At 48.1% G+C, this 25,000-nt stretch overlaps 1 protein-coding gene across 2 annotated transcripts in view; it reads left to right on the top strand.

The window, feature by feature from the left end:
- LOC124013937 (serine/threonine-protein kinase 32A-like) overlaps positions 1–25,000 on the top strand; it is a 93,002-nt gene that overhangs the window by 28,173 nt on the left and 39,829 nt on the right. For both annotated transcript variants that reach the window (XM_046328511.1, XM_046328520.1), the window contains exon 5: positions 2,106–2,279. In XM_046328511.1, coding sequence (XP_046184467.1) covers positions 2,106–2,279 — 174 coding nt within the window. The remainder of the gene's footprint in view (positions 1–2,105; positions 2,280–25,000) is intronic.

Genomic DNA, 25,000 nt, shown 5'->3' with positions numbered 1-25,000 from the left:
TGGCTAGGGGTTCTCAGATACCCTCTTTGGCTCTGAAGTCATTGACATGTTGTCCTTCAACTGCAGCAAACCCCCTTCCATCCTGCACTAAGGGTTGGCTAGGGGGTTCTCAGATACCCTCTTTGGCTCTGAAGTCATTGACATGTTGTCCTTCAACTGCAGCAAACCCCCTTCCATCCTGCACTAAGGGTTGGCTAGGGGGTTCTCAGATACCCTCTTTGGCTCTGAAGTCATTGACATGTTGTCCTTCAACTGCAGCAAACCCCCTTCCATCCTGCACTAAGGGTTGGCTAGGGGGTTCTCAGATACCCTCTTTGGCTCTGAAGTCATTGACATGTTGTCCTTCAACTGCAGCAAACCCCCTTCCATCCTGCACTAAGGGTTGGCCAGGGGGTTCTCAGATACCCTCTTTGGCTCTGAAGTCATTGACATGGTGTCCTTCAACTGCAGCAAACCCCCTTCCATCCTGCACTAAGGGTTGTCCAGGGGGTTCACAGATACCCTCTACGGCCCTAAAGTGAATTATGCTTCAAGTTGCCTCAGCATCAACTGAGCCGTATGTAGACACGCTGGAGTCTGTTCAATCAATCCCCATTCACAGGATAAAGCACTTAATTGAAGTGGGGCCTTGGGGGAGGAAGGTCGTCCGCAGACAACCATACTACTGTTTAGTTGAATGCCAGCCCATGATTGGTCTTATTCATGGAGAAAGCGAAGGCATGGATGCACAAATACACCTTTCACTTTCTTTGACATGTAACAATAGAATGTATGTATTGCTGACGTAAATGACTGCACTGAACTCAGAATCTTTAGATAGGAAACTTCTCTAGAACCAAACGGCCTATTGGCGGTGAGGGTGAGGGTAGGCAACAACACATCTGTTACGCTGACCCTCCATACAGGGGCACCTCAGGAGTGTGTGCTTAGTCACCTCCAGTACTCTCTGTTCACCCACGACTGCATGGCCGCACACAACTATGATACCGTCATTAAGTTTGCCGACAACACGACAGTGGTAGGCCTGATCATAGAAAACACGACAATGCCTCTTCCCCCTCTGGAGGCTGACAAGCCATGTCATAATTCTGACCCTGAACAGCTTCTACCCAAATCCATAAGACTGCTAAATAGTTAGTTAAATAGTTAACAACAATAACAACACAGACTATCTGCATTGACCCTTTGTGCACAAACTTTTTTGTCTCATCACATACACTGCTGCCATATTTTCTTGGAGGAATGCTCAAGGCTAGGTAAGCAAGAGAAGGCTTGAGGGAAATAGTTTGCCATAGACTCATTAGAAAGTACAGATCCCAGTGGGAGTCGCGTCATGTAACATCAATGGAGAACAGTGGAATGGGCTAGGTGCTGATGTGTGGGTCGGTGAAAACATGGATGGTGGATGGGTGGGTGGAAGGATGTATGGATGGATGGATGGATGAATGGATAGGTGAGTGGAAGGATGGATGGATGGGCTCAGACACACCTGACCTTTTACTTTGGATGGAACGGTCCAACCAGAGTGTGTTGAAGTAGTGTTTCCATCGCTAGCCACTAATGAATTGCCTTTTCTGGGAATTAATTTGTGCCTAGAATAATGAGTGGTGTAAGCCTGCCGGCACCTTATGTTTCATAAGCGATATTCTTTTGCCATCTGTGAGCCTTGAAGACCTTTGTGATGGTTGACTGAGATACTTTCACTCTCCTCTTTCATTACAAGCCTCGCACTGAATGTGAATAGAAATCCTTCACCTCTTGGATATTGGCAACCAAGGTAATTGTGTTGGATAAATATAATGCTGTGTCATAGGCTGAAAATGTTCTTCTTATTTTCTCTTTCACCACCTCCTCCTCCACAACTTCCATTTCTTACTTCACCTCCTCCTCCTCCACACCCTTTTAACCTCCTCCCCCTCCCCATCCGCCTCCACAACCTCCTCCTCCTCCACATCCTTTTAACCTCCTCCTCCCCCTCCCCTCCTCCTCCACAACCTCCTCCTCCACCTCTTACTTCTCAACCACCTCCCCCTCTCCCTCCTCCTCCACCTCTTCCTTATCCATGCCCTCCACCACCTCCCACCCCTCCCCCTCCTCTCCTGTAGGTACTCATTCCAAGACGAGGAGGACATGTTCATGGTAGTGGACCTGTTGCTGGGAGGAGACCTACGCTATCACCTCCAGCAGAATGTTCACTTCTCAGAGAACACTGTCAAGCTGTACATCTGTGAGATCGCCCTGGCGCTGGGCTACCTCCGTAGCAAACGCATCATCCACAGGTGAGTGAGAGAGAAACCACCCTCATCTTCATCATCACGTCATTATCATCCACAGCTAAGAGAGACAGATCAAAGCTGACCGGTACTCACAGTTGCCACAGCCCTTAGAGGTCGTACTCTCCTCCAATGTCCCTTCAATGTTCAAATTCTATCTATAGGCCCAGAAACATAGATACCTTATTCAACGTTGGAATGCACACAAGTATGTGCTGCCATGCCAAATCTTCAGACATCCAGTGTCAACAACCCAACATACAGAGAAGGCTACCACCCAAAAGCATCACTCAAATTATTTTACGTAACTGTCAAAGAATTTGACTATCCTGTCATTCATTGTGACAAATTGGACTGACCTGAAAGACCTTTGATAGTACTTTGGTGTGAGCCACCACACACAGATCAGATCAGCCTGGAGAGAGAGAGGGGTTGACTTGATGATAAGTTAAGATACACGTAACACGCCACACACGTGCCAGGCGGAGACCTTCCTCGGGTTGCATGATCGCCCTCCACCCCTGTGCAGAGCAACAGCATGATAATCATAGAGAAAGGCCTTTTCAGACCTGGACAAATGGGAGGCTTCAGGGTTCCAGAGTGCTAATTAATTACATGCAGGATGACAAATGACATCATTTAGTAGGAGGACTTACTGCTTTTCTATCTATACATGCTGAAACCGCTGTGAGCAAATACAGGTAACTGCCCAAATAAAGGAAACACCAACATAGTGTCTTAATAGGGAGTTGGGCCACCACGAGCCACCTGAACAGCTTCAATGAGCCTTGGCATAGATTCTACAAGTGTCTTGAACTCTACTGGAGGGATGGGACACCATTGTTCCATAAGAAATTCCATCATTTGGTGTTTTGTTGATGGAGGTGGAAAATGCTGACTCCCATGAGGAAGTACAGATCCCGCTCAGCCCAGTCAAAACTGTTCGCTGCTCTGGCCCCCCAATGGTGGAACAAACTCCCTCACGACGCCAGGACAGCGGAGTCAATCACCACCTTCCGGAGACACCTGAAACCCCACCTCTTTAAGGAATACCTAGGATAGGATAAGTAATCCCTCTCACCCCCCCCCCCCCTTTAAGATTTAGATGCACTATTGTAAAGTGACTGTTCCACTCGATGTCATAAGGTGAATGCACCAATTTGTAAGTCGCTCTGGATAAGAGCGTCTGCTAAATGACTTAAATGTAAATGTAAATGTAATATTAATGGCTGGAAAGGAGCGAATGGAATTGCATCCACGTGTTTGATGTTGTTGATACCTTTCCACTTATTAACCTCCAGCCATTCCCTAGTGCCAGTCCTCCCCAATTAAAGTGCCACCTACCTCCAGTGACACACACACACACACACACACACCCTTTAAACCCACAATGCACATTTGAGACACCTCTTTCAAAGTCACTGAGATCTCTTCTTCTACCCATGGTAGCCAAAATAGTGGGCAACTGGGCATTTTTTATGCATGATGGGATCTTAATTTCTTAATTAACTTAGGAACCACACCTGTGTGGAAGCAGCTGCTTTCAATATACTTTGTATCCCTCATTTACTCAAGCGTTTACTTTATTTTGGCAGTTACCTGTAGATCAGATTTGTAATTTCTCAATACATTCCTCATTAATCGATTCAATGGGAATATTTTACATTTCTGTCATTCGATTCCAACTAAAAAACATCCCCATAGATAAGCAGGTGTTTGGGAGATGTTTAGATTAAATCAACCCCTTTCAATCTGCATTTATTACAGGGAAAGGAAGAGGCTGGTATTCAAATGTTCATCTCATCTGTATGTAAATTGAATAGATAATTTGATTGGAGGCTGTGTGCTCACAGTAGCACTCTGAGTGGGTGCACATATTCAGTGTGTGTTGTTGGAGTGTGCGTGTGGGTGTGTGTGTGTGTGTGTTTGTGCATGTATCTGCTGATGATACCCTGGCCTTGAGCAGAATCTCTATCCAGTATAAAGAATCCTATGAGTCATGACTGATGATTCATAATGACAATGTTGATGACGACATTGCAATCACACACTGATACAGCCTGTCCTCGGAGCCAAACAAAACATATTTTATGTATTTCTAAGCACCTTCAAGACATATAACCCCTACTAATGGTATAGTCTAGTTACTTTAGACCAGGGATGGGCAACTGGCAGCCAACGCGGATCAATTTCCAAAAAAGGGAACTCAGTCGGGGTCTCAGCTTACTTTTGCGAGTTAGAATAGTAGAATAGACAAGGTGCGATTTTAACATTTGGTTGTGCATTAGCAGTTTTTCTCTTTTTATGTCAGTCACTGACGGTCAGCCAATTAGCCCATGTCAGCTAGATTGGTTTATATTGTCACGCGGATGATGCTGGAGAGACGAAGCAGATACGGGGAGTCAAAAGTAATAAATAACGGACATGGAAACAGCAAACAGGTAACACAAACAAAAAACACAAACAAAAAACAATTAATGCAGCAGCAGCAGGGAACAGAGCAGAGAACTGACAAATATAGGGGAGGAAATAAACAGGTGATGAATGAGTCCAGGTGAGTCCACAATTGCTGATGCGCGTGATGAGGGAAGGCAGGTGTGTGTAATAGATGGCAGGGGTGCGTGATGCAGGGGGGAAGAGCGGGAGCAGATGTGACAGTACCCCCCCCCTCTTGGGGCGCCAGCCGACGTCCCACCCTGGCGAACCAGCCGAGACATGGGCGCTGGGCAAACCGGTTGGAGCATGGGACCCCGACAAACCGGCCGAGACATGGGCGCTGGGCAAACCGGTTGGAGCATGGGAGCCCAACAAACCGGCCGAGACATGGGCGCTGGGCAAACCGGTTGGAGCATGGGAGCCTAACAAACCGGTTGGAGCATGGGAGCCCAACAAACCGGTTGGAGCATGGGAGCCCAACAAACCGGTTGGAGCATGGGAGCCTAACAAACCGGTTGGAGCATGGGAGCCTAAAAAACCGGTTGGAGCATGGGAGCCCAACAAACCGGCCGAGACATGGGCGCTGGGCAAACCGGTTGGAGCATGGGAGCCTAACAAACCTGTTGGAGCATGGGAGCCCAACAAACCGGTTGGAGCATGGGAGCCCAACAAACCGGTTGGAGCATGGGAGCCCAACAAACGGTTGGAGCATGGAAGCCTAACAAACCGGTTGGAGCATGGGAGCCCAACAAACCGGTTGGAGCATGGGAGCCCAACAAACCGGTTGGAGCATGGGAGCCCAACAAACCGGCCGCCGATGGAACCGGGGGAGCCTAAGCCCGTCAGGCTTTTACGCCCTGGCTGGCTCAAGAGGTTTCCTTGCCTCGGTTGGCTCAGCGGTTTCCCATCCCACGTCACTCTCCACCGGATCATCGGGCTCCCTCGCTTCAGCAGAATCGACAGGCGTCTTGCCTCAGTTGGATTGGCTGGCTTCCATGCTCCATGTCGGCTCGCCAGTCTCTCACGCTCCTGCCGGTTTGTTAGGCTCCCATGCCCCAACCGGCTTTCCCAGCGCCCATGTCTCGGGCCGGTTCGCCAGGGTGGGACACCGGGTGGTGCCCCAAGAGGGGGGTATACTGTTACATCTGCTCCTGCTCTTCCCTCCTGGCACTTGAGGGCGCCAGGTTGCCCTGCATCACGCACTCCTTCCATCCACTGAGCACACCTGCCTTCCCTTGTCACACGCATCACCTGGACTCAATCATCACCTGTTTATTTCCTCCCCTATATTTGTCAGTTCCCTGCTCTATTCCCCACTGCTGCATTAATCGTTTTTTTTTGTCTTTGCTACCCTTGTGCTGAAGCTGTTCCTGTCTCGTTCCATGTCCGTTCCATATTAAATGTTTGACTCCCCGTACCTGCTTCGTCCCTCCAGCGTCATCCCATGTGACAAGAATTGCATGAAATTTGTTATAAAATTGCAAACATTTCTCTCCACCTTATGGCATAATGTGCAGAATTACAGGAAATGGCCTATTGAAACTGCACATTTTTCTCTCCGTCCCATGGCAATGTGAGTAGAATTGCATGAAATAAAATTATACAATTTTTAAATCTTTTCTCTGCCCCATGTCAAAGTGTTTAGCTTTAGGGCAAACTTGCTTTAATACTGCAGTATTATCTCAATGCTCTACGACAAAATGTGTGGAATTACAGGAAATGAACTCCAAAACTTCAATTTTTTCTCTCTGCTGTCAAGAAGTAGGCCACTAAAATGTTTTGCTCGGAAGGTGGCCCCACCCCCTTCAAAGTTGCCCATCCCTGCGAAAGTAGGGAGGTTGGTCGGGGAGGATGGGTATGCGTAATCCCGACCTTCTAGCAATCAAAAAGTTGCGTGTTTGAGTCTCGTTGGTGACAACTAGCATTTCAGCTAACCCGTATCCTAAATTTAACCCATTTCACTTAACCTGCTACATAAATTATCCTAACTTTTGTCATTATAGTTTCCATAAACGGCAATGTAAATTCTCCCCATAATTCTCCTTTGTTGTTACTGCGCAATACTAGATGATACTAGAAGTCCTATAATTCATATGATATTCTACAACCGCTATTCTATTCATTATGTAACAAAACATACTGTAATATATCATACTAAATGGAGTGTCACAGATTTACCTACAGAATAATATGAATTACCCCAAGACCGGTTTTTACCATTTCACAATAGATATAGCGAGTACTGTGCCTCTATTGCCATCAGGGTAATAAAGCAACAAGGCCTGTTTTGTCAGTACCTTCTCATGGGGTTTTCAATTACTAACACTAAGACGCATCTCAATTAGTGGCATCTTCAGAGACAATCCCCTCCAAACAACACAAGTGGAAAAAGGGATTGGATGTGTGAGGTGTGAGAAGGGAAGTGGTAGAGCTGTGCTGTTATTGACTCACTCCCCAGTCCCCACAGCAGCTTATTTTAGATGGTTGGAATCACAGGGGAAGACAAGCAAGTGGTATTAAAAAGGGTGGACGTGGGGAACAGTATAGATGTGACTGAAGCAGGAAGCATTATCACCACAGGCCAGGACCTGTAGGAAGGGAAGTGGTGGAGCTGTGGCGTTATTGACTCACTCATTTCTGTAGCTTCTGCACTTTGATCAACAGTGATTGGTCAAAAGACCACTTAGTGAAACATTTTTCTCAGAATTGGTCTACCTGTGTCAACGCAACCTACAATAAGTGAACTGAGAAACACATTATGTGAGCCCTGAGTCCCCTTCAGGTGTTTCTCAGTTCACTTAGGTTGTGTTTACACAGGCAGACCAATTCTGAGATATTCTTCACTAAGTAGTCATTTGACCAATCAGATCAGCTCTGAAAAGAACTGATGTGGAAAGATCTGATGTGATTGGTCAAAAGACCAATGAGTGGAAAAAATATCAGAATTGGGCTGCCTGTGTAAACGCAGCCTTTGTAACCAAATTATTTTAACTTATCAATAGGATTTCTAATTTCTTCCTGTTGGGTTGTTGAGTAGTGGTCTACAGCACATGATGAAACCTCAGTCTCCCATAACTAACTGTAGTGTGGAGATGTAGAGTAGATGCTTGGTGTCGGTGTGTGTTGCACAAAGATGACAGATTATGTCCTTAGGTGAGATAAAATAGCATTTGACAGATTTTGGAATATGCACCCGATTGTCCATTGCTTCAGACTAAGACAGTAATTAGCCTTTTGTTCTTCTTCTGGAGCTCAGTAAATATACGGTTCTCAGAATGTGATGAACTGTTTTGACATCAGACATCATATTGCGTCTGGAATAAGGTTAGATGTTTGCTTGGTTTTAAACTAAAAACAGAAGTGCCACAGAGACTGCTGCCACAGAGACTGCTGCCACAGAGACTGATGGCACAGAGACTGCTGCCACAGAGACTGCTGCCACAGAGACTGCTGCCACAGAGACTGCTGCCACAGAGACTGCTGCCACAGAGACTGATGGCACAGAGACTGCTGCCACAGAGACTGCTGCCACAGAGACTGCTGCCACAGAGACTGCTGCCACAGAGACTGCTGACACAGAGACTGCTGCCACAGAGACTGGAGCTATCTATTGTTTTTATGTTCTCAGTTTGAATTATTAGCCACGGTTACATTTACATTACATTTAAGTCATTTAGCAGACGCTCTTATCCAGAGCGACTTACAAATTGGTGCATTCACCTTATGACATCCAGTGGGACAGTCACTTAACAATAGTGCATCTAAAACTTAGGGGGGTGGGGTGAGAGGGATTACTTAACCTATCCTAGGTATTCCTTAAAGAGGTGGGGTTTCAGGTGTCTCCGGAAGGTGGTGATTGACTCCGCTGTCCTGGCGTCGTGAGGGAGTTTGTTCCACCATTGGGGGGCCAGGGCAGCGAACAGTTTTGACTGGGCTGAGCGGGAGCTGTACTTCCTCAGTGGTAGGGAGGCGAGCAGGCCAGAGGTGGATGAACGCAGTGCCCTTGTTTGGGTGTAGGGCCTGATCAGAGCCTGGAGGTACTGAGGTGCCGTTCCCCTCACAGCTCCGTAGGCAAGCACCATGGTCTTGTAGCGGATGCGAGCTTCAACTGGAAGCCAGTGGAGAGAACGGAGGAGCGGGGTGACGTGAGAGAGCTTGGGAAGGTTGAACACCAGACGGGCTGCGGCGTTCTGGATGAGTTGAAGGGGTTTAATGGCACAGGCAGGGAGCCCAGCCAACAGCGAGTTGCAGTAATCCAGACGGGAGATGACAAGTGCCTGGATTAGGACCTGCGCCGCTTCCTGTGTGAGGCAGGGTCGTACTCTGCGGATGTTGTAGAGCATGAACCTACAGGAACGGGCCACCGCCTTGATGTTAGTTGAGAACGACAGGGTGTTGTCCAGGATCACGCCAAGGTTCTTGGCGCTCTGGGAGGAGGACACAATGGAGTTGTCAACCGTGATGGCGAGATCATGGAACGGGCAGTCCTTCCCCGGGAGGAAGAGCAGCTCCGTCTTGCCGAGGTTCAGCTTGAGGTGGTGATCCGTCATCCACACTGATATGTCTGCCAGACATGCAGAGATGCGATTCGCCACCTGGTCATCAGAAGGGGGAAAGGAGAAGATTAATTGTGTGTCGTCTGCATAGCAATGATAAGAGAGACCATGTGAGGTTATGACAGAGCCAAGTGACTTGGTGTATAGCGAGAATAGGAGAGGGCCAAGAACAGAGCCCTGGGGGACACCAGTGGTGAGAGCGCGTGGTGAGGAGACAGATTCTCGCCACGCCACCTGGTAGGAGCGACCTGTCAGGTAGGACGCAATCCAAGCGTGGGCCGCGCCGGAGATGCCCAACTCGGAGAGGGTGGAGAGGAGGATCTGATGGTTCACAGTATCGAAGGCAGCCGATAGATCTAGAAGGATGAGAGCAGAGGAGAGAGAGTTAGCTTTAGCAGTGCGGAGCGCCTCCGTGATACAGAGGAGAGCAGTCTCAGTTGAATGACTAGTCTTGAAACCTGACTGATTTGGATCAAGAAGGTCATTCAGAGAGAGATAGCGGGAGAGCTGGCCAAGGACGGCACGTTCAAGAGTTTTGGAGAGAAAAGAAAGAAGGGATACTGGTCTGTAATTGTTGACATCGGAGGGATCGAGTGTAGGTTTTTTCAGAAGGGGTGCAACTCTCGCTCTCTTGAAGACGGAAGGGACGTAGCCAACGGTCAGGGATGAGTTGATGAGCGAGGTGAGGTAAGGGAGAAGGTCTCCGGAAATGGTCTGGAGAAGAGAGGAGGGGATAGGGTCAAGCGGGCAGGTTGTTGGGCGGCCGGCCGTCACAAGACGCGAGATTTCATCTGGAGAGAGAGAGGGGAGAAAGAGGTCAGAGCACAGGGTAGGGCAGTGTGAGCAGAACCAGCGGTGTCGTTTGACTTAGCAAACGAGGATCGGATGTCGTCGACCTTCTTTTCAAAATGGTTGACGAAGTCATCTGCAGAGAGGGAGGAGGGGGGGGAGGGGGCGGAGGATTCAGGAGGGAGGAGAAGGTGGCAAAGAGCTTCCTAGGGTTAGAGGCAGATGCTTGGAATTTAGCGTGGTAGAAAGTGGCTTTAGCAGCAGAGACAGAGGAGGAAAATGTAGAGAGGAGGGAGTGAAAGGATGCCAGGTCCGCAGGGAGGCAAGTTTTCCTCCATTTCCGCTCGGCTGCCCGGAGCCCTGTTCTGTGAGCTCGCAATGAGTCATCGAGCCACGGAGCGGGAGGGAGGACCGAGCCGGCCTGGAGGATAGGGGACATAGAGAGTCAAGGGATGCAGAGAGGGAGGAGAGGAGGGTTGAGGAGGCAGAATCAGGAGATAGGTGGGAGAAGGTTTGAGCGGAGGGAAGAGATGATAGGATGGAAGAGGAGAGAGTAGCGGGGGAGAGAGAGCGAAGGTTGGGACGGCGCGATACCATCCGAGTAGGGGCAGTGTGGGAGGTGTTGGATGAGAGCGAGAGGGAAAAGGATACAAGGCAGTGGTCGGAGACTTGGAGGGGAGTTGCAATGAGGTTAGTGGAAGAACAGCATCTAGTAAAGATGAGGTCGAGCGTATTGCCTGCCTTGTGAGTAGGGGGGAAGGTGAGAGGGTGAGGTCAAAAGAGGAGAGGAGTGGAAAGAAGGAGGCAGAGAGGAAAGAGTCAAAGGTAGACGTGGGGAGGTTAAAGTCGCCCAGAACTGTGAGAGGTGAGCCGTCCTCAGGAAAGGAGCTTATCAAGGCATCAAGCTCATTGATGAACTCTCCGAGGGAACCTGGAGGGCGATAAATGATAAGGATGTTAAGCTTGAAAGGGCTAGTAACTGTGACAGCATGGAATTCAAAGGAGGCGATAGACAGATGGGTAAGGGGAGAAAGAGAGAATGACCACTTGGGAGAGATGAGGATCCCGGTGCCACCACCCCGCTGACCAGACGCTCTCGGGGTGTGCGAGAACACATGGGCGGACGAAGAGAGAGCAGTAGGAGTAGCAGTGTTGTCTGTGGTGATCCATGTTTCCGTCAGTGCCAAGAAGTCGAGGGACTCGAGGGAGGCATAGGCTGAGATGAACTCTGCCTTGTTGACCGCAGATTGGCAGTTCCAGCGGCTACCGGAGACCTGGGAACTCCACGTGGGTCGTGCGCGCTGGGACCACCAGAGTAGGGTGGCCGCGGCCACGCGGTGAGGAGCGTTTGTATGGTCTGTGCAGAGAGGAGAGAACAGGGATAAACAGACACATAGTTGACAGGCTACAGAAGAGGCTACATTTACATTACATTTAAGTCATTTAGCAGACGCTCTTATCCAGAGCGACTTACAAATTGGTGCATTCACCTTATGACATCCAGTGGGACAGTCACTTAACAATAGTGCATCTAAAACTTAGGGGGGTGGGGTGAGAGGGATTACTTAACCTATCCTAGGTATTCCTTAAAGAGGTGGGGTTTCAGGTGTCTCCGGAAGGTGGTGATTGACTCCGCTGTCCTGGCGTCGTGAGGGAGTTTGTTCCACCATTGGGGGGCCAGGGCAGCGAACAGTTTTGACTGGGCTGAGCGGGAGCTGTACTTCCTCAGTGGTAGGGAGGCGAGCAGGCCAGAGGTGGATGAACGCAGTGCCCTTGTTTGGGTGTAGGGCCTGATCAGAGCCTGGAGGTACTGAGGTGCCGTTCCCCTCACAGCTCCGTAGGCAAGCACCATGGTCTTGTAGCGGATGCGAGCTTCAACTGGAAGCCAGTGGAGAGAACGGAGGAGCGGGGTGACGTGAGAGAACTTGGGAAGGTTGAACACCAGACGGGCTGCGGCGTTCTGGATGAGTTGAAGGGGTTTAATGGCACAGGCAGGGAGCCCAGCCAACAGCGAGTTGCAGTAATCCAGACGGGAGATGACAAGTGCCTGGATTAGGACCTGCGCCGCTTCCTGTGTGAGGCAGGGTCGTACTCTGCGGATGTTGTAGAGCATGAACCTACAGGAACGGGCCACCGCCTTGATGTTAGTTGAGAACGACAGGGTGTTGTCCAGGATCACGCCAAGGTTCTTGGCGCTCTGGGAGGAGGACACAATGGAGTTGTCGACCGTGATGGCGAGATCATGGAACGGGCAGTCCTTCCCCGGGAGGAAGAGCAGCTCCGTCTTGCCGAGGTTCAGCTTGAGGTGGTGATCCGTCATCCACACTGATATGTCTGCCAGACATGCAGAGATGCGATTCGCCACCTGGTCATCAGAAGGGGGAAAGGAGAAGATTAATTGTGTGTCGTCTGCATAGCAATGATAAGAGAGACCATGTGAGGTTATGACAGAGCCAAGTGACTTGGTGTATAGCGAGAATAGGAGAGGGCCAAGAACAGAGCCCTGGGGGACACCAGTGGTGAGAGCGCGTGGTGAGGAGACAGATTCTCGCCACGCCACCTGGTAGGAGCGACCTGTCAGGTAGGACGCAATCCAAGCGTGGGCCGCGCCGGAGATGCCCAACTCGGAGAGGGTGGAGAGGAGGATCTGATGGTTCACAGTATCGAAGGCAGCCGATAGATCTAGAAGGATGAGAGCAGAGGAGAGAGAGTTAGCTTTAGCAGTGCGGAGCGCCTCCGTGATACAGAGGAGAGCAGTCTCAGTTGAATGACTAGTCTTGAAACCTGACTGATTTGGATCAAGAAGGTCATTCAGAGAGAGATAGCGGGAGAGCTGGCCAAGGACGGCACGTTCAAGAGTTTTGGAGAGAAAAGAAAGAAGGGATACTGGTCTGTAATTGTTGACATCGGAGGGATCGAGTGTAGGTTTTTTCAGAAGGGGTGCAACTCTCGCTCTCTTGAAGACGGAGGGGACGTAGCCAACGGTCAGGGATGAGTTGATGAGCGAGGTGAGGTAAGGGAGAAGGTCTCCGGAAATGGTCTGGAGAAGAGAGGAGGGGATAGGGTCAAGCGGGCAGGTTGTTGGGCGGCCGGCCGTCACAAGACGCGAGATTTCATCTGGAGAGAGAGGGGAGAAAGAGGTCAGAGCACAGGGTAGGGCAGTGTGAGCAGAACCAGCGGTGTCGTTTGACTTAGCAAACGAGGATCGGATGTCGTCGACCTTCTTTTCAAAATGGTTGACGAAGTCATCTGCAGAGAGGGAGGAGGGGGGGGGGGGCGGAGGATTCAGGAGGGAGGAGAAGGTGGCAAAGAGCTTCCTAGGGTTAGAGGCAGATGCTTGGAATTTAGCGTGGTAGAAAGTGGCTTTAGCAGCAGAGACAGAGGAGGAAAATGTAGAGAGGAGGGAGTGAAAGGATGCCAGGTCCGCAGGGAGGCGAGTTTTCCTCCATTTCCGCTCGGCTGCCCGGAGCCCTGTTCTGTGAGCTCGCAATGAGTCATCGAGCCACGGAGCGGGAGGGAGGACCGAGCCGGCCTGGAGGATAGGGGACATAGAGAGTCAAGGGATGCAGAGAGGGAGGAGAGGAGGGTTGAGGAGGCAGAATCAGGAGATAGGTGGGAGAAGGTTTGAGCGGAGGGAAGAGATGATAGGATGGAAGAGGAGAGAGTAGCGGGGAGAGAGAGCGAAGGTTGGGACGGCGCGATACCATCCGAGTAGGGGCAGTGTGGGAGGTGTTGGATGAGAGCGAGAGGGAAAAGGATACAAGGCAGTGGTCGGAGACTTGGAGGGGAGTTGCAGTGAGGTTAGTGGAAGAACAGCATCTAGTAAAGATGAGGTCGAGCGTATTGCCTGCCTTGTGAGTAGGGGGGAAGGTGAGAGGGTGAGGTCAAAAGAGGAGAGGAGTGGAAAGAAGGAGGCAGAGAGGAAAGAGTCAAAGGTAGACGTGGGGAGGTTAAAGTCGCCCAGAACTGTGAGAGGTGAGCCGTCCTCAGGAAAGGAGCTTATCAAGGCATCAAGCTCATTGATGAACTCTCCGAGGGAACCTGGAGGGCGATAAATGATAAGGATGTTAAGCTTGAAAGGGCTAGTAACTGTGACAGCATGGAATTCAAAGGAGGCGATAGACAGATGGGTAAGGGGAGAAAGAGAGAATGACCACTTGGGAGAGATGAGGATCCCGGTGCCACCACCCCGCTGACCAGATGCTCTCGGGGTGTGCGAGAACACGTGGGCGGACGAAGAGAGAGCAGTAGGAGTAGCAGTGTTGTCTGTGGTGATCCATGTTTCCGTCAGTGCCAAGAAGTCGAGGGACTGGAGGGAGGCATAGGCTGAGATGAACTCTGCCTTGTTGACCGCAGATTGGCAGTTCCAGAGGCTACCGGAGACCTGGAACTCCACGTGGGTCGTGCGCGCTGGGACCACCAGAGTAGGGTGGCCGCGGCCACGCGGTGAGGAGCGTTTGTATGGTCTGTGCAGAGAGGAGAGAACAGGGATAAACAGACACATAGTTGACAGGCTACAGAAGAGGCTACGCTAATGCAAAGGAGATTGGAATGACAAGTGGACTACACGTCTCGAATGTTCAGAAAGTTAAGCTACGTAGCAAGAATCTTATTGACTAAAATGATTAAAATGATACAGTACTGCTGAAGTAGGCCAGCTGGCAGTGGGTGCGTTGTTGACACTACACTAATCAAGTCATTCCGTTGAGTGTAATAGTTTCTGCAGTGTTGCTATTCGGGGGCTAGCAGGCTAGCTAGCAGTGTTGTTTACGTTACGTTGCGTTAAAAGAACGACAATAGATGGCTAGCGAACCTAGAAAATCGCTCTAGACTACACAATTATCTTTGATACAAAGACGGCTATGTAGCTAGCTAAGTAGCTAGCTACGATCAAACAAATCAAACCGTTGTACTGTAATGAAATGAAGTGAAAATGTGATACAACCTGTGAATGCGACCGGGTAGTTGAGTTCTATACAGAAGACGTTGGCTAGCGTTGGCTAGCTGTTGGCTAGCTAGCAGAGTCACCTACGTTAAGGACGACAAATAGCTGGCTAGCTAACCTCGGTAAATTAAGATAATCACTCTAAGACTACACACTCTAAACCTAAACAACACAATTATCTTGGATACGATGATACGAAGACAGCAAAGACAGCTATGTAGCTAGCTAACACTAAACTAATCAAGTCGTTCAGTTGAGTGTGATAGTTTCTCCAGTGCAGCTAATCAGTGGACGTTAGCTAGCTGGCTAGTGAAGACTACGTTAGGACGGCGAAATACGATAATTACGCAATTATCTTTGATACAAAGACGGCTATGTAGCTAGCTGAGAAGAATTTGCTAAGATAAGACAAATCAAACCGTTGTGATATAATGAAATATAATGAAATATAATGAAAAAGTTATACTACCCGTTGGAGCGACGTGCAGATGCGACCACTCGCTCCAACCGGAACCGGACATTGTTCCGGTTGGTTAGACGGTGTTGCAGTGCTCCTTTCCATTCAACAGACTACAGCACTGTGAAAGTAGAGCATGGCTATGAACAAGGCTGTGCTCTGAGCTCTGGGAGAGAAAGAGCCGCCTCCTGCTTTACACAGAGGCAGACAAGCTGCAGCGATGCCCTCTGGCTCTCACACTGAAGCTACAGACACATCCAGGCTATGTTTAGAGGAAAGATACAGTCAGAGGGACAAATGTGATTGTGAAGCCTCAATCCTGCACTTAAAGGCAACAGCACTGAATGCATAATCACATTTGAGTTCAGTCTCACTATCTCTTTTGGAAGTCATTCCATGTAGAATGTCTTTCAAGGCTGGCTCTATGTTTATTCTGATTGCTATCAAATGAAGCATAGTAAGCCACAGCTGTTCTCTCATGTTTATTTCCAACACTGTTGGCTGATCTCACCAGGGAGGTGTTCACATGGGGGGAGTGTGTATCTGTTCTCTGAATCTCTCCAAATCATTTTGTTGTCATTTTTCTACGCCTGTTGCATCATGTGGATGTCTGTTGATCTGATGCTCTTGGAGAGCTGTGTCGCTGTCTTTCAGCCTGGTTTGGTTTCTGTGAGTGCAGATCTTTCCTTTACACTCTGATGAGAGCTGGATTTTTCAGCTGCTCAACTCAGCCCAGCTAAGCTGTGTTCAGCTTGGAGGTGCTCTGCTCAGCACAGCCTCAAACTGGCACAGTGTGTCTTTCTGGTTCCCTGTATGAAGTGACACTGACCAGACATTGTTTCTCCAAATGTGCTGTTTCATCATCAATCTCCACACATCTCTATCAGGGCTCTCTGTGTCCCTGGCTTGGCTTGGCTTCACCCAGAGCCCAGACACATTACCTCTCTGCTGCTCAAACTCACAGCTCTATCAGGGCTCTCTGTGTCCCTGGCTTGGCTTGGCTTCAGCAACACCCAGAGCCCAGACACATTATCTCTCTGCTGCTCAAACTCACAGCTCTATCAGGGCTCTGTGTCCCTGGCTTGGCTTGGCTTGGCTTCACCCAGAGCCCAGACACATTACCTCTCTGCTGCTCAAACTCACATCTCTATCAGGGCTCTCTGTGTCCCTGGCTTGGCTTGGCTTCAGCAACACCCAGAGCCCAGACACATTATCTCTCTGCTGCTCAAACTAATTTGTTAAAGGAAGATGAACAGCTGATGTCTGTCAACACGTTCTCATCCCATAATATGATGGCGCCTGAGAGTGATGGTTCTGTGAAGAAGTAACCCACTGGGCACAAACATCAACGTCTAGTTGTCATTTACATCTCATTGAGTTGTGTCAATTCACTGTCAAAATGTACATTCAACATGAAATCAACAAAACATTTCACCATGTTGGGTGAAAAAAGACTAAATTCCCTGACGTTGATTGCTTTTTTAAAATCCAATCAGTTTTCCACATTGATTCAACGTCATCACATATAATGTTTTGGTTGAAATGGCGTGGAAACACTTTTGATTCAACCAGTTTTTGCCTAGTGGGAAAGCTGTTTTGTTCCAAATGAAAAGTTAAGTGTTCTGTATTTATAGTCTGCATAAATATTTCACAACAGGAGGAGACTGTATGTTTTCATATTTCAGATGGGGAGGCAGGTATAGCACGGCATTAGAAGGTACTTTAAACCTCCTTTGTGAACATTTGTTTACTGGGAGCACGACAACATATTTTCCCTCTAGTCTACCCTAAAATATCTATAATTACCTGCTTGTGTATTGCAGTGTACTGGCTTACAGGAGCGTCCACATTTGGTGAACTTTTAGCGTTCTCCCTGAGCTTCACATAGTAAATAATTCATCAGTAATAATTGGGATTCAGCAAGCCGTGCCTCAGAATGCCATGTTCAAACAGACGCTCTCCAAAGACCAACTGACTCAAACCGGATGAAATTAGACGGGAGCCAGCTGAACACGTACTCGTCAGGCAGTGAAATTCAAGCATTGTGTCTATGAATAAGAAATACTGTAGCATCAATCTCCTCCACTCGGCTACTCCGCCTGTGACAGAGCTGTTGTTATCATTAGTATTATTTCACTGATCAAACTCAAGTGAATGAAAGCTCTGCTTCAGCTTAAACCCTGTTATTGGGATTGAGACGGTTAGTGTTAGCTGTAGGTTGCTTCCTGTGGCTAGTTGAGGTTCCCCTCCACGTTCAAAGCTTCTACTGTCTGTCAGTCTGCTGATTCCTCTCTTGGCTGGTGGGCGTGGCCAGCTGGCTGCTGCTGAGTGCTGGATGACTGGTGCTCCCTGTCTGTGCTGCCTGCTCTGCTCTGGGACATCATGGGGCAGAGCATCACCTAAGGCCTGGTGGCTGTATGTGCTGTCTGTGGTGCTGTCTGTGCTGCCTGTGCACTAGCCTTCCACAAGAGTGAAGGAGTCATCAAAGCAATCCTCATTAGGCGTGGGCTGTGTACACAGATGATGCTGCAAAACCCAACAGCCCAATGGACCCAAGCAGTGTGTGTCCGTGTTTGTGTGTGTCATGTGTGAGTTTGAGGGTGACTTATCATCAAGGCAGGTGTACGATTGACCCTCCCAACCCCCCTCCAGGCTGATCTGACCTGTGTGTGGTGGAGCACAAAAGAGCAATTTAAGGTATTTGGGGTCGGTCCCAGCTGTCATCTGTTTCCCTGTATCAGAGGGGTATCAGTTGACCGGGTGCAGGTTCTGGTTACCCTTCTCATCCTGATAGCTGGTGTAATGAGACCATTAGATCCAGGTAATAGGTTGTTGGACTAGTCAAGCGAGAGAAAAGCCAGGCAGATCAGTTCCACTGCCCTTCAACACCACCCTCCCATCGCTGCCTCGGCAGAATCACTAATGAGCCTCACTCAGGACAGGAAGGACACAACAAAGGTCCATCCCAAATGGCATAGGGATGAGCATTTAACATGTTTTGACTGTCCCCCGGAAAAATATGTGCGCATTTATCTATATGCCAACAGTGCGCAACAATTCCTAATTTATCATAACCATTACTGATAACAATTCCTAATTTATCATCCGTTAGAGATAACAAATCCTAATTGCTCAGTTGCCTCATAAATATTCATGATATCAACTGGTTATTATATTGTGGAACACAATCTTCAAAAAAGCAGTATCCTCAGAAATTGTGCTTGCTTGTGGCTGTTCAATGGCATAACCTTGTTTTGTTAATTTAGCAGACAAGATGCTTATACTGAACACAAATAATATAAACGCAACCTGCAGGGACTAGGAGACTAGTCAGGATTGAGGGAAAGGTGAAGTGAGCACAGAGATCCTTGATGAAAATCTGCTCCAGAGCGCTCAGGACCTCAGACTGGGGTGAAGGTTCACCTTCCAACAGGACAACGACCCTAAGCACACAGCCAAGAAAACGCAGGGGTGACTTCAGGACAAGTCTCTGAAATTTATTGAGTGGCCCAGCCAGAGCCCGGACATCTCTGGAGGTACCTGAAAATAGCTGTGTAGGGATGCTCCCCATCCAACTTGACAGAGCTTGAGAGGATCTGCAGAGTAGATTGGAAAAACTCCCCAAATAAAGGTGTGCCAAGCTTGTAGCGTCATACCCAAGAAGACTCGAGGTTGTAATCGCTGCCAAAGATGCTTCAACAAAGTACTGAGCAAAGGGTCTGAATACTTGTGTAAATGGGATATTTTTTTTATTTTTACATACAGTATATATATAAATTAGCAAACATTTCTAAAAACATGTTTTTGCTTCATCATTATGGGGTATTGTGTTTAGATTGATGATGATAATTATTTTTTTAATGCATTTTAGAATAAGGCTGTAACGTGACAAGGCCCTTCAATAGTCCCTCAGTCAACTGGCTGTCGATACACCAGATCCTTGAATAGTCCCTCAGCCAGCTGGCTGTCGATACATCAGGCCCTTCAATAGTCCATCAGTCAACTGGCTGTCGATATACATCAGGCCCTTGAATAGTCCCTCAGCCAGCTGGCTGTCGATACATCAGGCCCTTCAATAGTCCCTCAGCCAGCTGGCTGTCGATACACCAGATCCTTGAATAGTCCATCAGCCAGCTGGCTGTCGATACATCAGGCCCTTCAATAGTCCCTCAGCCAGCTGGCTGTCGATACACCAGATCCTTGAATAGTCCATCAGCCAGCTGGCTGTCGATACATCAGGCCCTTCAATAGTCCCCCAGCCAGCTGGCTGTCGATACATCAGGCCCTTGAATAGTCCCTCAGCCAGCTGGCTGTCGATACATCAGTCCCTTCAATAGTCCCTCAGCCAGCTGGCTGTCGATACATCAGGCCCTTCAATAGTCCCTCAGTCAACTGGCTGTCGATACACCAGATCCTTGAATAGTCCCTCAGCCAGCTGGCTGTCGATACATCAGGCCCTTCAATAGCCCATCAGTCAACTGGCTGTCGATATACATCAGGCCCTTGAATAGTCCCTCAGCCAGCTGGCTGTCGATACATCAGGCCCTTCAATAGTCCCTCAGCCAGCTGGCTGTCGATACACCAGATCCTTGAATAGTCCCTCAGCCAGCTGGCTGTCGATACATCAGGCCCTTGAATAGTCCCTCAGCCAGCTGGCTGTTGATACACCAGTTCCTTGAATAGTCCCTCAGCCAGCTGGCTGTCGATACATCAGGCCCTTCAATAGTTACTCAGCTAGCTGGCTGTCGATACATCAGGCCCTTCAATAGTCCATCAGTCAACTGGCTGTCGATACATCAGGCCCTTCAATAGTCCCTCAGCCAGCTGGCTGTCGATACATCAGGCCCTTCAATAGTCCATCAGCCAGCTGGCTGCCGATACACCAGATCCTTGAATAGTCCCTCAGCCAGCTGGCTGTCTATACATCAGGCCCTTCAATAGTCCATCAGTCAACTGGCTGTCGATACATCAGACCCTTCAATAGTCCATCAGTCAACTGGCTGTCGATACATTAGGCCCTTGAATAGTCCCTCTGCCAGCTGGCTGTCGATACATCAGGCCCTTCAATAGTCCCTCAGCCAGCTGGCTGTCTATACATCAGGCCCTTGAATAGTCCCTCAGCCAGCTGGCTGTCAATACATCAGGCCCTTGAATAGTCCATCAGCCAACTGGATGTCGATACATCAGGCCCTTCAATAGTCCCTCAGCCAGCTGGCTGTCGATACATCAGGCCCTTCAATAGTCCCTCAGCCAGCTGGCTGTCGATACATCAGGCCCTTGAATAGTCCCTCAGCCAGCTGGATGTCGATACATCAGGCCCTTCAATAGTCCCTCAGCCAGCTGGCTGGCGATACATCAGGCCCTTGAATAGTCCCTCAGCCAGCTGGCTGTTGATACATCAGGCCCTTCAATAGTCCCTCAGCCAGCTGGCTGTCGATACATCAGGCCCTTCAATAGTCCCTCAGCCAGCTGGCTGTCGATACATCAGGCCCTTCAATAGTCCCTCAGCCAGCTGGCTGTCGATACATCAGGCCATCTGTTTCTCATCTCCAGTTGCTGGAATATTACAGTATTACAGAATATTACAGTCCAAATGCATTTGTAGTGCGAGATGAGGGCCCAGTGTGCAGCTGTCACATTGAAAATATGGAAATGAATTAAGCTCATCAGCACATACTATTACAATTCCCAGGGAGAGGGGACTGACCCGTTTAGATGATTGGGATTAGGCTTCTAGCTACACGAGTAATGAGTGGGCAGACACAGGACAACAACATTGAAAGAGAGGGACTCAATTTGGGTCTAAACTATTCTGGTCCCAGATCAGCGTGTGCTTTATTTAAATCCTCTCACTGTCGTTGTCATTCAGTATCTGCCATCATACCTACTGATCTGGGACCAGGCTCACCAGAACACCAGAATAGTTTAACTCCAGCACATGCTTACATGACAAATCTTCTACTGATATAAGTCTATGAACGAGGAGCACGGCCAAGATAATTGCCTGGGCAGAGAGCGAATTATAGCATGAAATTTACAGGACAGCCTATGTGCACATGCGAAGATAAAATGTTTAATGGGCCTAATAATTAGACAAACATACAGGTACCCTAATTTCTGAAATGGTTTGTTTGACAATAAATTAAAAGGTAATACAAAAAAACACAGTTAAATTACATTTAAAGACGTCATTTAACTGGTTGACGCTACCCATCCCGGTAGCGGGATAATTGTCAACAGCAATCGCTGAATAGCAGAGCGCCACAGTCAAATAATATTACATAAAAATATGAATATTCATGAAATCACAAGTGCAATATAGGAGAACCCATCTTAGCCTTTTGTTAATCCACCTGTCGTCTCAGATTTTGAAATTATGCTTTACAGCGAAAGCAATCCAAGCGTTTGTGTAAGTTTATCGATAGCATAACATAACATTATGTACACTAAACATTAAGTAGCTAGGTCACGAAAATCAGAAAAGCAATCAAAAAAATGGCTTACCTTTGATGATCTTCAGATGTTTTCACTCACGAGACTCCCAGTTACACAACAAATGTTCCTTTTGTTCCATAAAGATTATTTTTATACCTAAAATACCAATGTTTGTCACGACAATGCAGACGTATATTCCAAATAATATCCATAATGTCGACAGAAACATGTCAAACGTTTTTTTATCATCAATCTTCATGTTGTTTTTAAAATATATATTCGATAATATATCAACCGAGTGTGTAGGTTTTTCAATAGCAGCGGGAGGAACAATGGCGGCTTTACTCAGTTGCGCAAAAACTCACTCTGAGAGCCCCCACCTGTCCACTTACGCAAGGTGATCCTTCACGCTAATTTTGCAAAATAAAAGCCTGAAACTATGTCTAAAGACTGTTGACACCTTAGGGAAGCCATAGAAAAAGGAATCTGGTTAATATCCCTTTAAATGGAGGATAGGCATGCATAGGAACAGAGAGGTTTCAAAATAAGAGGAACTTCCTGATTTGATTTTCCTCAGGCTTTCGCCTGCAATATCAGTTCTGTTATACTCACAGACAATATTATTTTGGTTTTGGAAACTTTAGAGTGTTTTCTATCCTAATCTGACAATTATATGCATATTCTAGTTTCTGGGGCTGAGAAATAGGCAGTTTCAAATGGGTACGTTTTTTAGGCAAAAATGAAAATACTGCCCCCTACACGCAAAAGGTTAATGGTCAGTATTTGCATCACCTTTTAATTAGGCATGAACACAACCATCTAATTGTCAAACAAATCCCTTAAACCCCTTAAACAATACCTGCACGTTTGTCCACTAATTCTAGCATCCATTAATAGTGTAATGACATTCGGCGATTGTCATTGGGTTTACACTCTTGAAGCCTGAATTAATTGATACGTCTTGCTGACAAAACGTTGGGACACCTGCAAATGGGCTGAGATGGGCTGAGATATGGGACTGTCCCGGGATGACAAATGCAGCCACACAGACAACTTTCTTTGAACCATGACGCAGAGGTGGGGGTGTTCGTTTCCTATGGAATAAGCTATTACTTGACTATTTACCACTGTAGCAATGCACATTTTAAACAAATATGAGAAAGGTTAAATTCCAAGTTTGACTTTGTCACACAAGTTTGACTTTGTTTCATTTGTGGGTTCTGAGACCCCCCTGGGACACCCATAATTCATACTCTGTGACTGGGTAATGTTTGTCAGACAGCGCTCTGGGCTTTCGTCCTAGAAATACACAGGCAGGGTGCTTGTTATTAATCTGAATAGAAAATGCAGAACAATAAACAGTGGGTTTTTAGAGAACAGGTGATAAAACCCCAGTGTTAGCACATCTAGAAAAGTCTGTTGTCTGGGTGACAGCAGGGCTGTGTCGTGACTGGCTCTGGCTCTCACAGTCACACCTATAATCAACAGCAGGCTGTTGAGTGGCGCTGCAGCATCCCCTGTCCTGTTGCTCCACAATGGCTGCCATGGCCTTTAAAGATAAAATACCTTTCCATCTGCCTCCTTTGAGGGAAATGTCAGCTAATTAAGCACAACACAACTGACCTTTTTAACCCCCATCCGGGCTCCGGGTTGGGTACACTGATGCCCCTGTAATGAGGGTGGTGCCAGCCACCCTACCCCTCCCACCTGCTGCAGCAGGCACCCTTTGATATGCTAATCAACCCTGTCCTCTGATAGGAGCCTCATTAGTTCTGACTGCCCTAAGGTTCATGGACATGATCCCCCATGACAGGTGCTGCTGCTACTAGCCTGCTGTTTGATCGAAGCTCTAGACGTTCAGCTGATCCAGTGTTATGATGATCATACAGTAATGTACTGTATGTTGTCAGCTGTCTCCTAGGCCCTGGACACATATGACCAGATGTGATATGTCAAAGTTCAGTTAGAGGGTGCTTATATTTGTCCTGTTTCACACATGTGCAGTGTGGTATGAAACGGACATGTGCTTTTGCATGTCCTAATCCTCCTGAGCCACCATGAGAGAGTGGGGTCACAGCATGGGATCAGCTAATTAGGGTTAAGTGCCTTGCTCAAGGGCAGATTTTTACCTAGTCAGCTCAGACTCCATCTCAAATATTTTTGGTTACTGGCCCAATGCTCTAAAGTAAAACATTTCAAATAATAAAATGTTACACAATAACATAAGTTTAACGAGGCTATATACGGCACCTTGTCAGTGTGAGGGGGTACAGGTTAGATGAGGTCATTTGTACATGATGGTAGGGGTGAAGTGGCTATGCATAGATAATAAACAGAGAGAAGCAGCAGTGTACAAAACAAATGGAGGGGGGGGGTCAATGTAAATAGTCCGGTGGCCATTTGATTAATTGTTCAGCAGTCTTATGGCTTGGGGGTAGAAGCTGTTAAGGAGCCTTTTGGTCCTAGACTTGGCGCTCCGGTACCACTTGCCGTGCGGTAGCAGAGAACACAGTCTAGGACTTGTGTTGTGTCACTGGAGTCTTGGATAATTTTATGGGCTTTCCTCTGACATCGCCTATTATAAAGGTCCTGGATTGCAGGAAGCTTGGCCCCAGTGATGTACTGGGCCATACGCATTACCCTCTGTAGCGCCTTACAGTCAGATGCCGAGATGTTGCCATACCAGGCAGTGATACAACCTGTCAGGATACTCTCGATGGTGCAGCTGTAGAACTTTTTGAGGATCTGGGGACCCATGCAATATCTTTTCAGTCTCCTGAGGGGAAAGGGTTTTGTTGTGCCCTCTTCACGACTATCTTGGTGTGTTTGGACCATGATAGTTTGTTGGGGATGTGGACACTAAGGAACATGAAACTCTCGACCTGCTCCACTACAGCTCAGTTGATGTTAATGGTCAGACTGTTTGGCCCGCCTTTTCCTGTAGTCCATGATCAGCTCCTTTGTCTTGCTCTCATTGAGGGAGAGGTTGTTATCCTGGCACCACACTGCCAGTTCTCTGACCTCCTCCCTATAGGCTGTCTCATAATGTTAGCGGTGGTGCCAGGATAACAACCTCTCCCTCAATGTGAGCAAGACAAAGGAGCTGATC

This window comes from Oncorhynchus gorbuscha, linkage group LG02 (genome assembly GCF_021184085.1).
Source record: "Oncorhynchus gorbuscha isolate QuinsamMale2020 ecotype Even-year linkage group LG02, OgorEven_v1.0, whole genome shotgun sequence".
NCBI classification, from domain to species: Eukaryota; Metazoa; Chordata; class Actinopteri; order Salmoniformes; family Salmonidae; genus Oncorhynchus; species Oncorhynchus gorbuscha.
The sequence above is the reverse complement of the archived record's forward strand: the minus strand, read 5'-3'. Positions and strand labels throughout refer to the sequence as shown.